Genomic DNA, 13,692 nt, shown 5'->3' with positions numbered 1-13,692 from the left:
AAAACCCCCCAAGAATCTCGAGCCATGGTGGCCGGAGGAGGCGGCGCCGCCACAGCAGTAACTTCCGGCGGTTGCTACACCGTGTGTGGTTGTCGCCGGAGTGCAAGGCGTAGCCCAAAAGATGGAGCTCGTCGAGCCCGTCAGTTTGATAGGTGGCACGACACGAGGCGACGTCGGATGGTGGAGAAATCGGCCGGAGAAGGTTTTTGGGTCGGGCGAACAGTGCCCGAGCTCGGGTGAACAGTACCCGAGCTGATTTTTAGAAAAATCTGATTTTCTGATTTTTAATCTCCTCTCCTTCCTTTTATACTATTTCCAAAATCGGAAACGAACTTCCGACGTTAATAACTTTCGCGTCCGACGTCCGATTCGAACGCATGACGTGTCCATGAATTCGTATCGATGAGCTCTACGACTTTCATGAAGGAAGTTTTCACAACCGAGCGACGGAATAAAAGTCGATCTATACGTTGCGGTAACGTTACGTTTTCTAATTAAACGATCCGAGAACGTTTCCGTTTTCGTTTCGAAATGTCGCAAACCTCCAATTGTCGTCTTGAATTAATTTCACAAGTTTAACACTTTGAAAATACTCGACATTTAGTTTCTAAAAATTCGGGTTATTACAAACCTTGTTAGCTATTTGATCTCTCCTCGTTAATTAATGTCATTGAAATCACATCCAATGTTTGTCTGGAATTTTTGTTACGATGAACACGATCGTGTTGATTACAAACTCAAATTGGTGGTGGGTTTATATACCGATAAATAATAGACAAACTCGATCAAATTGGAAGTTCGAACATCACAAAACTGAAGTATATGTGGATGAAACTATAGCAGATCGAAGTTTAGCTGTTTAGGTTAAAGTACGTAAAATAGAGTGTCACCAACATGCTATATAAAAATTTGGTATTCTGTCCATATATATAAACTTGACATCATCTTACTTACTTTCATTTTCACATTTTTCACTTTCTTACTTTCTGACCGTCATCATCTTTGACGGTTTACAAAACTCAACAATATTTCAGTCAGATAAGCAACTCGGCGAGAACTTAAACTTACTCCATATGATCAAAGAGACTAGATATAGTGATATACTATATACACCATTCTGTTGGATTTCAGTTAGGAAAGCTTTGCGGGCATGTGAGTCGGATCGAGTGGATCACTTGATATAAAACCAGAGGATTAATTAACCGTCATTTTCCAGATATAAACAGCATCTATTGTAACTTGATTATCATTGCAAACTAAGGTAAAGCTAGCTAGACAATGTTGTCCCACAACCAAAAGCTTCCGAATACACTCAAGTATAAAGAATTTAAGATGCAGTAGGTATGTACGTGTAATCCTTTTCATTAGGTTCTGCAATTTCATGGGCACATATCAGCCATGTGGATTTGTTGGACACTTGGTCGACTAGCTTGGCGGGCACACCAGTTCACTTCTTCTTCTTCTTCTTCGGTCTTTAATGAAAATATTCATATCAGATGTTACAGACAAAGTTATAGAGATTGATAGACATGCAAATCTGGGTAGTCATCAATCAAGAAATAGAAAGTGAAGCCCCCCCCCCCCCCCCCCCCCCCCCCGCGGCGGCTCTGATCAGTCATTGTACTTATCTTCCTGTCTTTCTTTTTCAAATATATGACTCCAGTACGTACCGTCTATCTACCCACATCACTATGATCTATCATTGGCATTTCCAACTTCTTTTTCTCCAATTAATGGGGCAAGCCGCAAGCGTTCATCGATCTTTTAAGATTAAGATCAGTAGACTCATGATTCTTACATAGTCCTATATATGCAACTAATTAATGTAAGTATTCAACCATAGCTTTTGAAGGCATTTCTCGAACGCTGCCTGCAGCACCAAAACCGCACAGTAATCCAAATTAAAGTCTTTCTTGAGGGATTCTCCATGCTAAGTTTAATTTGAACCTTCTCCCCAACATGTCATTAGCGATCCAATGCCCACAGTTACACATACCGAAAATCAAAACACTAAAGAAGTAGGGAACTTATACAATATGATTCGTATGTTTATTATTCGTATCATCATATTCATGCATGTACGCGTACGTAATATAGCCAGTTATAAAGGTAGCTCTGTACATTTATACTGGTCGCCTGGAATAAACAGTTACATTAGTTTGTCAGATTCAGTGCTCTAGAACATAAGGATCGACGGTTTGAAATCTTCGAAGGATTCACCCCATAACAGATTCCTTATGATGGAAGCTAGGTTTCGGTCGATCGAACTACAGTTTTGGCTTCGTGCATGAAACCAACATGGCACATTGGCCCTTTAGCCTAGCCAAATATAAAGCACACCTACCGCCCTGATTAGCATGTGATTTGCCTCCCGATTGGAGGCAACCTTGGCTTTGGATGTCATACAATCACGGTACATATACCAATCCCAATTCAACCACCCTCTCCTCCACCGCTACTTCTCTCTTCCCTTTTAGACAAAGTCATCGTGCGATTCAGATTTTGCAAATATTTGCTGCATGTGATCTCATAGATTAGTGAGGGGAATCTCTCTTCTTAGCAAAAAATGAAACCGCACTAAATAAGAATGAGTGGACGACACTTGGGTGCCTTGTAATGCTCTTTGACTCGAATAATATGCTCCCATTTGGCTCCTCCACACTTTTGCATGGTCTTCAATTAGATTATTCTCTGCATATTACTTTAGGTCCTTTTTGTTACACTAAATCTAATTTATAATATAAACAGTTGAAGGATTAAAAGGTGTCAGTTCTCTAAATTATTTCAAGGCATTCTGATATAAAACTTTACACTTGTTATGTACGTTATGATCGATTACGACGAGTAAGTATCGATACCACACATGACATTTCAATTACTATCAAGTTTGAGATGTCAGATTATATATGTCAAGTATAGCTAATTAGCTTCATCACCTTCATGTGATCAAACACCACTCCATATGAGTGTCTCATATGATAATAATTAATAAACAAGTTCATACGAGCGTATTGGATAAAATCCACAAGAACTTCAATCAAATTATAATTTTGCTGTATCGAAATTGCCCTCATCTCTAAAAAGTATTGTTACTGCTTTGCGTCTTTGGGTGACCTCAAATCTCACGTAGTGATTAGTCTGTTAATTTGTCATATTCCAAATAAGACCTATATATCATATATGGTAAAGGTGTAACAACTCATAATAACGAATTTGCAAGGAAAAACAACTGTCCAAAGTAAAGTACCCCAATCATAAGCTGCCACTAGAGCAGGTCCCAACTAATTTCCGAGCAAAAGACTTATTTACCCAACAAAAGGTGATGTTTTGGACTTTTAGTTATTTAACAACATTAAACTGATATCTAATTGGTTGGTAGTAGAGGCCAGAACGATAGCAAAGAAAGGAACGATGATGAAGCTTTGCCATTCCACGCTTCCATGATAGTGAGACGGTGACACTCCCATTGCTATCTCCCGCTTTGTTTACACATTTCGTTTACTTAAAAATAGACGGTACTCCCAACTGATGATTAAGATTCTCCCACTTCTTCCTTAGATCTTAGCTAGCCTTCTTCTTCTTCCTCTCTCCCTTCTTTTGTTCAGAGAACTGTGCCTGAAAAACCCAGACAATGCTCATGGGAACTCCATTTTCCTATTACCTTAGCCTCCTCTTCCTCATTATCACCAAAGGTTAAGCACCAAACTTCATTCCTCGGACTTCTACGACCTCGGTTTCACTGAAATTTTGATAAACAATCCAAAATATTCATGATTTTAATATGTTGCTCTGTTTTTGTTTATGGCCTGCAGGAGTATCAGGAGCTACATTCACCTTCGTAAACAAATGTGACTTTACTGTGTGGCCAGGAATTCTAGCCAGTGCCGGTAGTCCAAAGCTAGACAGCACCGGCTTTGAGCTTACCAAGGGCGCCTCCCGCTCATTTCAAGCTCCAGCGGGTTGGTCTGGCCGCTTCTGGGCCCGAACCCGCTGCAGCTTCGACGCATCCGGCCTTGGCTCATGCGCCACGGCTGATTGCGGCTCAGGACAGATGGAGTGCAATGGAGCCGGAGCTACTCCACCCGCCACCCTAGCCGAGTTCACGCTCGGATCGGGCTCCGGTGGCACGCAGGATTTTTATGACGTTAGTCTTGTTGATGGCTATAACTTGCCCATGATCGTCGAGGGGAGTGGCGGATCAGGTACGTGCGCCACCACTGGCTGCGCGTCGGACCTCAACCGGAGTTGTCCGAAGGAGCTTAAGGTCGACGATGGCGAAGCGTGTAAGAGTGCGTGCGACGCGTTTGGGACGCCGGAGTATTGCTGTAACGGCGCGTTTGGTTCACCTGATACATGCAAGCCGTCCATGTACTCGCAGCTGTTTAAGACGGCCTGTCCTAAGTCGTATAGCTACGCGTATGATGATGCCTCAAGTACATTTACGTGTACAGGAGCGGATTATACGATCACATTCTGTGCTTCTCTTCTTCCTAGGTAAACACTAGAAAAAGTTCATATTATGTTACGTTCTTAAACTGTTAATCTCATAGATGTTTGGGTCAGACGTACTAATAATATTTGTCGACTTGTGCAGTGTAAAGTCCGCAACAAATTCGGCTCCGAAAATACCTGATGCATCAAGTTCCGGGTCTACAGGGACGGAATCTGAAGGTGGCACTTCATTGCTAGCAAGTTTGGCAACCGGAGACTCAACTATAACCCATTCAATTGCTTTCCAAACTATGTTGATTCTGGTCGTGTCCTTTGCTCTCTCATTTTCAAAATTGTAGTAGGCTTGTAGGCACTCATGTACCAATTGATAAATGGCATAGTTGAGAGAGCAAGAGTAAGCGAAGCACCAACACCAACAATTCAACATCATGGTGGTGATCTGGGTATTACCTGTGGCTCTAGTATTACTCATGAGGAAAGTAGACAGAATCTAGGATTGGAATTTTGTACACCACCCATTTCTACATCCTACATACTTAATATATTGTCACGTACATACCACTATATCAATATTGTATAAAAGCATTTGTTCAGAAATAAAAGCTTGCTTTACTTCTCATATGTTAAGAGTTACGGTTCCGGTTAAACAAATTTTACCATTGACGGGTTGAACTAAAAAACAGTAATGGCATTCACATTTCGATCCATGAGATACGACCCCGAAACAAATTCAACAGAGTGATTTCATAAAGCGAAGATATATGATAGATCCTTCTCACCCCAAAGTTAGCGTCAATGATGGCATAATGACAAGCAAAAAAGGGAGTAGAAAAGTTCATCATTACATTGATGATATAGATATTCACTGTTTTGGTGTCGGTAACCCACAAAATGCAACACAATTACGCAATCACTTTTGAAATGCGAAATGTGTAGGCACAAACTAGTAGAACGGCTCAATAGGACGGCTATCAGAAGTGCGTGTAAGGGTCTCCAACTTGATCATCTCACCCTGGACAGGAGCCTAAAATGAGGAGAATTACATGGCAATTCTGAAGGTTCTTGTTTGGCCGTAAGAAGATCCATCCAGAAACATCGTTATAGTAAGTAAGATTTGCAAAGAGGATGATCCGAATTGCCGCCCCATGACTTGGAAACTATGAGTTCGACAGCGTCCATGGAAATGGTGTGTACGTATATACATATAGAGGTGATTCTTCACCTACTTGTGAGGAAGAACCACACAAAAGAAAGCATCACAAAGACAGAAACAAACCAACTTTTTCTTTGGTGATAAGATGATGATTGATCATGACTACTACGGCCCATCTTCGATCGTGCCTCCTATTTCATCTTTTCAATAATCACAAAGTTGTGTGAACATTAGTTCACCATCATTTCTCAGTTGCTAAAGAAGCGGTAGAAAGTGGAAATGTGAACATAACCTCCATGATCACCTCAAGAGAATGAAAAAGAAACATACAAACCAAAAAAACATAACCACTCATGTAATGGTTGTGGAGATTAGCGCTCGTATGTGTGATGATAAGTGTTTGAAGATAGAACCTAACAATTACAATCTATAACAACTTATAACCTTAGATAAGTATGTGAAGTAATCTGTTGTTTCGAAAAATTATTGACTTTAGCTCAGTTGATAAGATTTGCATCGTTTTGCAAATTACCTATATGTTCATATGATTCTCCTTGATGAAAACCTACACGTGCACACGTGCACAAAATTAAGCATGCAGATAAGCCACGGTAGTGTAAAACGTCAAAGACGGTGGTGAACTAGGAATTATTATATTTCAGACAAATTGAAAATATGTTATGAATGTAAAATCACCATCTTATTCACAAGACACCATTGTTTGTCATATACCTAAACCTCTCGAAATCAATTAAATACCACCATCACATTTCTAATCAGTTCTTGCATCTTTTTTTTGTTCTAATGAGTTCTGTATTGACTAGAAAACTATAATTGCAGATAATAATAATAATCTATGCATTTCATCAGGTTATTGAGCCAAAATTTCATATAAACAATGACATTATAAAGGGAGATAGACTCATCTTTATAAAAGTCATGAGCATGAGCTTGGACATATATAACTTTTTCATTCTGCAGACAAGGCTCGTTCATTCCTGTGATCCTGCAGTGAAATAAAAACCTCAAAGCAAACAAGATATCTCCACTCCCAGTATATGCTAATTTACTTGATCAAAAGAGGAGATTATTCAAGGACGATTCTATTTTAAAGAAAAATGTTTGACTTGATGCACAGGTGAAGATAAGGAATCTTCAGGCATAAGTTTCAAACTTTTAATCTCCTGATCATGTTAAAAAGGAAGTCACCAATATATTATAACGATCAAAAGCAGGACTTGATTCTTTTACTACATATGGAAAACCATAAATCTGCCAAAACCTATAGCTTGATCATCTTAAAAAGGAAACAACCATATTTTATCAACTAATAAAGATGTCTTTCATTTCCAATTGGTATACTACAGATATGAGAAGGATCTACCTAATGAGATGCAGTTTTAATCACTTGGGATCCACCAACTGAGGGCAACAATACCAATTTAATCTGTACATTGCAATATCTATATTTCCCTAAATTAATAAGTACATTCAATACAAGCTACAACATAGGTCAGTTTTTTGATCCCACAGAGCCGAAATCTATATTGCCTGAAGTATTTGCAGCTGATGAAGGATAGTCAGATCAAAGTGCAATCCTGATTAATAAGGGATAGCAGTGATCTTTTTCATAGCTGGGCCAGGAACCATCACCATCATAATTTTCTGTTATGCTGAAGCACAATTGATTTTCTTTGATTTTCTCTAGGAACTTGTCTAAGGAGTCTCCTCTTTTAGGACTGAAGATTATAGCTTCAGAGGGCCACGCCTTTTCCAACAAGAATTTGACAAATTGAGCAAGTCCATTGTGGAATTCCTTAAAAAAGGTGCTGTCCATATGGCATATCATGTCAATAAAAAAACTAGAATGCAAAAAGAATTAAAAGTTCATGAAATTATGTTTCATGATGTTTCATAATTGGTAAATGAAGATTGGGAGTTAGCCAATAAAACAAAGAGATTAGATGTTGCTAGGTCAGTACCATTGCAATCCACAAACAAGTTCCTCAGCTAGTCACCTCCTAATATCAGTGAAAGTATTAATTGAACATATATAGAAGGAAATCATCGGTCTGAACGAAACTATTGTTTATGTGCTAAAACAGCTAAAATAGATAAACTTGGGCCCATCATGACAACCACCATGGCCTCCAAAATAAATTTTTAGTTTCTCAGATACAAAGAAAGATGTTGTCCAGTGAAAAGAACTTGCATTAATTTCAGTAACCAAGGCTCATTGTATTGACCAATGGACACCTTCTTTTTATGGATATGGTGGAACATATTGAACAACTGTACTCTTAGTTAAAAACCAGATATAAATGGAAAAACAAACCAGTCACTCGCAACAATGAGATAAAAAATGCTAGCAATGCTTGATTTTCGTTCTGATTCCAATGCAACATCATAGACTTCACTCCCGTACCACCAAATGCTTTCGAGTTGCCATCAATATTCCGCTGAATATCTAAAAATTAAGGAGAGTTAACATAACAAGTGATGATTTACTTACATATAAACTGGTCTAAATCAACCAAGAAGATAAACAAGTACACATTTTCAAATAAATTTGAAAGAAGGGAAAAAAAAATCTGTCTGTAATGCACACTGCCTGGATGATTGATAGAAAGACAGACAACATTCATAGTACACATGCCCCCTATGTCAGTCCTAGAATATTAAGTAAAGCCTCACTGTATAATCTTAAAAACCAATATAGTTGCTTGGGCTCAAACAGGACATGTAACCAGTGCTGTCCAAAAGGTAATTGCAAAGGACTTGAGGTATCATTCTTAATATGAAAGCCTCTACTGCACTTATATTCTTGATACTTTATCGAAAAGTCCAATGATTTTTCATATGCAAATAGTTACAAGGGTAATTTGTTCCAATTAAAAAATGATTTTGAATAGTGCTATGAGATGATGAATATCAGAAACCAAGTACGGACATGAAGGACAATATCTTAATGAACTGCCATAAGAATCTAACTTCAAATTCTCAACTATCTTGCCCACACTTCCATGTAGCTGTCTCTATGCAGACTTGGGTTAAACTATGCATCACAAGGTCAGAAGGAAAGCCACGGCCTCACTAGGGAAAGGTATTTTAGCATCTAAAGTGAGTGTATTTTCGTTGAAATGTTCATTTTTGTGTATAGTGTGAATGTGTGCGAGCATAACTACAAACTCCATTATCAAATGGCAGCACAATTGTATTAGGATACAATCAACTACTTGGGGATATCCATCTGAAATTACAACTTCTGATGCCTCTGTAGCAGCTGCCATAACTAAACCGGCTAATCCCTATCCTGCCCCAAGCTCAATCACTCTCTTAGACCTAAAACCAAAGATATCAGTTTGCACACAAGCAAAATGTACACCGAAAGTAGTCGCCAAATGAACTCAAATAACCAAAACAGAAAAACCACAATCTTGACGAAAAACCAAAACAATAATGCAGAAGATAGAGCATATAAACCTGAACATGTCTGCATTCTGCAAGCGAAAATACGCAAGAGCCTCTTCTGATGGCCACTGACCTGTTTTAACACCACGAAATAAGATCAAACTTCAATCAATCTCGCTATCGCAAAGCTTATTCACTATCCAATAACACCCGAAAATGCAATGCCAAAACGCACAAAGCAAAAAACTTACAAACAAGCCCAGTATTGTCAATATTGTACTGATTGCAAATCTCAAAGTCACGAAGCTCAGCACGGTCAACAACTTGTTGACTGCACAGAACACAATCCATTACAAACAATGTATCAACAAATCACACAAAGTTTTCATCTTGGGAAATAAAAATTGAATCTTTAAAGCTCACTTGATGTAAAGCTTGGGAGCAGACAGTTGCGTCTGTTAAGTTAGTTGGGTCTTTAACGAGGTTGGAGGGTATCAAGTTGAAGCCTTGACTTGTCTTCCTCGTGATTCGCTTGACCCCAATTGCAGATTGCTCATCTGCTTCAGTTACACAGAGTTCAGATACAAAGCTCAATTTGATTGAGAGAGAGAGAGAGAGGGGGGTTTGAGGAAGGAACCGGTTGGTTTGCGGCGAAGGGCTTGCCGGAGAATTTTCCATCGGAGAGACGAGGCCTTTGCCGTGGTTGCCTCTCCGGTTTCCATCAACGTCAATACGGCGTCGTCTGGTTCTACAAGTGCTACTAAGAAATAAAATAGAAGGGGAATAATAAAGCTAATGCTGACTGCTGAGAGTAGCTCAAGTAATTTACTCCTAAAAGCTTCAGCGTACGCCTAGCCTTCCTAAGCGCCCGCCTACATCTTGTAGTTCCAGCAATGACACTTGTTTTGTAAAAACGTATACGTAATCTTACTTTGATCATTTCTCTCCCGCCATAACAACTAAAGTTTACTTCATAGTTGCATAACGCCAATCTATTACAGTTAAAATGTGGGAGGATAACTATGGTTATGACTTATCACCTAGTTTATTCGATAAGTTTCCTAATCTTTTCATGAAACAGGTCAAACAGCCAAACAGGAGATGATGCGGTTAGGTTAATCTGGTTTGATTTATAAGCATGTGAAGGTTGGAAGGGGTTTAATTAATGAGGATGAACGAAATGGATAGGGTTGATATGGGTTATGAAAGCAATCTCAACAACTTCTCAGAGTTGAAGGACGATAATTCATTCAAAACAAAAGACTACGAGATCTGGTATATTAGAGAGGGTAGAAATGGACCTATATATACACCTATTGACTATGATGCACGAGTACGGGTACAGAAACAGATATGAATACGGTATGACACTCGATACGTTATTTTCTAAAATGTAGTGTTTTAGATACGTTTTCTAAAATAATATTATATATATATATATTAAATTCTAAAATTTGATCAAACAAACAATTAAAACACATAAATCTCATCAATTTTATAATAAACATAAGTTTATGAATTAAATACTTAATCAGTTCAAACAAAACAAAAAATAAGGCTGAGAGAGGGAGGGTATTATATTTAAGTTTTATTTACATGACAATGACAATTATAACCCCAAAACGTACTCTGACCGTATCCACAGAATTGACAAATACTACATAGTTTGGGTGCGTATTTTCAGTTTTAGATACATATATGCAGTGTATCCATATCGTACTCCTACCGTACCCATATCTGATATGAATATGATATAACCATTCACTTTTCTGGACGTATCCGTGCATCATAGCCCGTTGACGCAATTTATACATGTAACGATTAGAGAACTATTCTAATGAATACAATGATACAACACCGATTGGGAACGCATGCATGCACAAACAAACATATTGATTTACAAAAGGGAATGCAACCATTACTTGTGCATAAATATATGATTTCCATGAGCTTAGTATTTAATTTGATGATGCTGCAAAACCCAAAACCTTCTTCTGGTTCTTGATCTCGTAAATTTTCGTGTACACTTTCTTTGTTCTAACGGCCAACAACACATCCAATACTAGCCCCAAAATAGATGCGAGTGCCATGATCAAGTTCACAAGCCGGTAACAGTGTGACCCGACACAAGTGCTGCCCCCTTCACTGGTTTTTGTAGCTTCAGCGTCATAGAGATATCCAGCAAGTAAACCAGAGAAGAGAAATGAACCCAAAGGAAGGTTGATGATGAGAATGTTGTACAAAAGACCATAGTATTTAAGACCAAATAGCTCTGAGGCAACTGGGACTGTTATAGTGAGAAGGAATCCATAGCCCAAGCCAACAAAAATCGAGCCAATGTAGAGAGATCCAGGCATGGCTAGAGCCATTGCTAGGTATCCTAGCGCCATTAGGATTTCAGCGATTGCATTCCAAAATGGCCTAGGCATGGCATGTTTCCTGTGTACATAATAGTTTCCACGGAGTTAGGCTCGAGTTCATCTGACCAAAAACTAATAATTATGGATCAAATATTGAGAATAGAGGAAACATACCCAATGTAGTATTCAGAGATCACGCCGGAGACTATGCGCCCGAAAAACCCCCAAATGCTAAGAAGTGAGATGAAAATAGAGACACTCGAGTACCCGAGTGCCATCCCCATTTGCGCCATGTTGTTCATGACACACATTGCAGTGCCTGTGCCACAAAGGAAGGACCCAAATAGTACCCAAAAATCAAATGTTTGTATCATTTGGAATATGTTATGATCTTCCCCAATCGATGGTCTTTGCATTGATCCTTCAAAATCTGCTACCTGAACTCCTGCTAATTCTTTAGACTGTTCCAAGAGTGCTTCTTGAACAACCAGGGGATCCTCAAGCGTTTTGTGCTCTATATCAAAGTTATAAGATCTGGAAGTGCAAAGAAAACTGTACAAAGGCACACCCAGGGGCATAGCTAGCAGAACAATTAGTCCTATTGCAAATGCCAAAGAGAGAACATGACCGTGAGGTCCACTGATGTCGAAGGCCAAGAGATAGACGGCTACAACAATGGCGAGGACATTGAAGATGTGGAAGACCTCTGCTTCTTGTTTTTCCTCTGATAGACTTGAAGCTGGTGGGGTTTCTTGGAGGAATATGCACGCGGCTATGCAGACAATGGCAGGAACTATAGCAAGCATGAGGAGAAATTTTGAGGGGCTTGAGGAGAATAGGGAAGTGCACAAGTCTGTGAAGATTGCTGTGCTTAATCCTACATAACCCTTAAGGATGCCTGAAACTGGACCTCGGTTTTTTGTGAAATTTCTCATGCAAGTCACTAGCACTGCAGTGTTCATCCATGTTGTGCTGTTACCCCCCATGCACAGAAATATGCACATCTACAGCCACATTGAGAAGAAATGTACATTCAAATGAAAGGCAATGTTCTCTTATTAATTAGATACCTAACATGTTATGTTGTCGCGTGCACTTTCGACATTATATGTCACATTGTTTGTTTGTGGAAATTCCAAGCAGCATTATTGTTAGAGTGATATGAATGCTAGCATTACCTGCCAATATGGAAGAGGATTGATTCTCCGACTAACAACTAGCCACTGAACACCATATCCGATGAGACCCTCGAGTGATCCAATCATGAGAATCGTAGAGGTTGATAAACGATCTGAAGCCATGCCGGAGATCAGACCAAAGGCCTTGCCGATATCTTTGGCGACGGATAAATTGTTAAGTTGAAGCTGTGTGAGTGCCATGAGGGTCTTGAGAGCATGAGAATAGTTTGAAAATGTGTAATTATTGCCACAGACTGCCTGAACCCAGATTGCTGTTACCAATCCCATCCATTTTTTTGCGGGAGATGTTGGAAATTCGAGAGGAAACATAACTAAAAGGGAATCAAAGAGAAAACTATATCAGAAGAATCAGACAAAGAATATGTTTTGCTACCGAGCTTGGTTGTGTCTCTTTGGCCTTGAGCGAGTCATTTATAGTTTTGGTTTTGCTTCATTAATGAATTGTACCATTGGTTCAAGTTGTTTAATCAAATGTAGTTAGTTTAGTACGTGGTTTTATAATCCACTTAATTCAGTGAACGGTTTTGGAGATAGCCATGGACATTATCCAGCAACAATGACATCAATAAATTTTGCTTACTCCGAAGTTCATCCGCAAATAAAATGCTGATGTGGTGTCTGTTGGCTATTTTTATACGTTGCTGCATCTAGTGGATGCATCCTTTGGCTTATAAGCAGAAGTCAGAAAACTCGGGCTAGATGACACCCTGTTTTTAAGAGAATTGGATAAACAAAGAAGTTGAAATCCACAGAAACACATGAGACTAGAATTTTATATGAGGAGCTCAGAAAAACCACTCCCTAAGGTAGCTGGTGGCTCTGGCCTCGCCTGTAGCATCATTTCTGAATCAGTTTTGTTTTGGTTTAGCACAATTCAGTGAATGGTTTTATGTTTGAGACTCTAGTGTCTTAATTTCAGTATATTACTTGCGATAAAATACATTCACCATGGTATAATGTAAGTTTGATGCTACTAAGTTCTGTGCATGTTTACTTTCACTCTTAACCTATGAAGCTCTGTAGATGAAATATTCTTGAAAAGAAGGGCAAAATACCCCTCTGTTGATACGTCTGACAGAAACCAAGGCAATCGTTTCAATGGGAGCACAGTTACTTT

The 13,692-nt window shown here is 39.1% G+C and overlaps 3 protein-coding genes across 3 annotated transcripts; 1 reads left to right on the top strand and 2 right to left on the bottom strand.

Moving 5' to 3' along the window:
* The first annotated feature begins 3,468 nt into the window (after positions 1-3,468).
* Positions 3,469-5,069, top strand: LOC126793407 (thaumatin-like protein 1). The gene is made up of 3 exons (XM_050519955.1): positions 3,469-3,692; positions 3,813-4,494; positions 4,595-5,069. The coding sequence occupies exons 1-3, from the start codon at positions 3,632-3,634 to the stop codon at positions 4,788-4,790; spliced, it is 939 nt and encodes a 312-aa protein (XP_050375912.1). The 5' UTR covers positions 3,469-3,631; the 3' UTR covers positions 4,791-5,069.
* A 1,585-nt stretch (positions 5,070-6,654) lies between these two features.
* Positions 6,655-9,802, bottom strand: LOC126793847 (calmodulin-lysine N-methyltransferase). Its single transcript, XM_050520510.1, is given in 9 exon segments — positions 6,655-7,434; positions 7,941-7,986; positions 7,989-8,072; positions 8,832-8,947; positions 9,089-9,149; positions 9,268-9,347; positions 9,440-9,457; positions 9,459-9,573; positions 9,654-9,802. Coding segments are annotated over 9 exon segments (849 nt in total). The 5' UTR covers positions 9,739-9,802; the 3' UTR covers positions 6,655-7,190.
* A 1,172-nt stretch (positions 9,803-10,974) lies between these two features.
* On the bottom strand, positions 10,975-12,884 carry LOC126792834 (protein NUCLEAR FUSION DEFECTIVE 4-like). The gene is made up of 3 exons (XM_050519352.1): positions 12,555-12,884; positions 11,551-12,380; positions 10,975-11,455 (listed from the first exon to the last, which is right to left on the bottom strand). Exons 1-3 carry the CDS (start codon positions 12,882-12,884, stop codon positions 10,975-10,977), a joined length of 1,641 nt encoding a protein of 546 aa, XP_050375309.1.
* Between the last annotated feature and the right edge of the window lie 808 nt (positions 12,885-13,692).

This window comes from Argentina anserina, chromosome 1 (genome assembly GCF_933775445.1).
Source record: "Argentina anserina chromosome 1, drPotAnse1.1, whole genome shotgun sequence".
Classification (NCBI taxonomy): Eukaryota; Viridiplantae; Streptophyta; class Magnoliopsida; order Rosales; family Rosaceae; genus Argentina; species Argentina anserina.
Note: the sequence above shows the minus strand (reverse complement) of the source record. Positions and strands in the feature narration are given on the sequence as shown.

What these genes read in the sequence shown, in the direction of transcription:
- LOC126793407 (XM_050519955.1), top strand. Translation starts at nt 3,632, where the DNA reads ATGCTCATGGGAACTCCATTTTCCTATTACCTTAGCCTCCTCTTCCTC. An exon ending in CTTCCTCATTATCACCAAAG is followed by an intron (nt 3,693 to 3,812) that starts GTTAAGCACCAA and finishes TATGGCCTGCAG; the next exon opens with GAGTATCAGGAGCTACATTC. An exon ending in TGTGCTTCTCTTCTTCCTAG is followed by an intron (nt 4,495 to 4,594) that starts GTAAACACTAGA and finishes CGACTTGTGCAG; the next exon opens with TGTAAAGTCCGCAACAAATT.
- LOC126792834 (XM_050519352.1), bottom strand. Translation starts at nt 12,884, where the DNA reads ATGTTTCCTCTCGAATTTCCAACATCTCCCGCAAAAAAATGGATGGGA. An exon ending in ATCCTCTTCCATATTGGCAG is followed by an intron (nt 12,381 to 12,554) that starts GTAATGCTAGCA and finishes ATGTGGCTGTAG; the next exon opens with ATGTGCATATTTCTGTGCAT. An exon ending in ATCTCTGAATACTACATTGG is followed by an intron (nt 11,456 to 11,550) that starts GTATGTTTCCTC and finishes TTATGTACACAG; the next exon opens with GAAACATGCCATGCCTAGGC.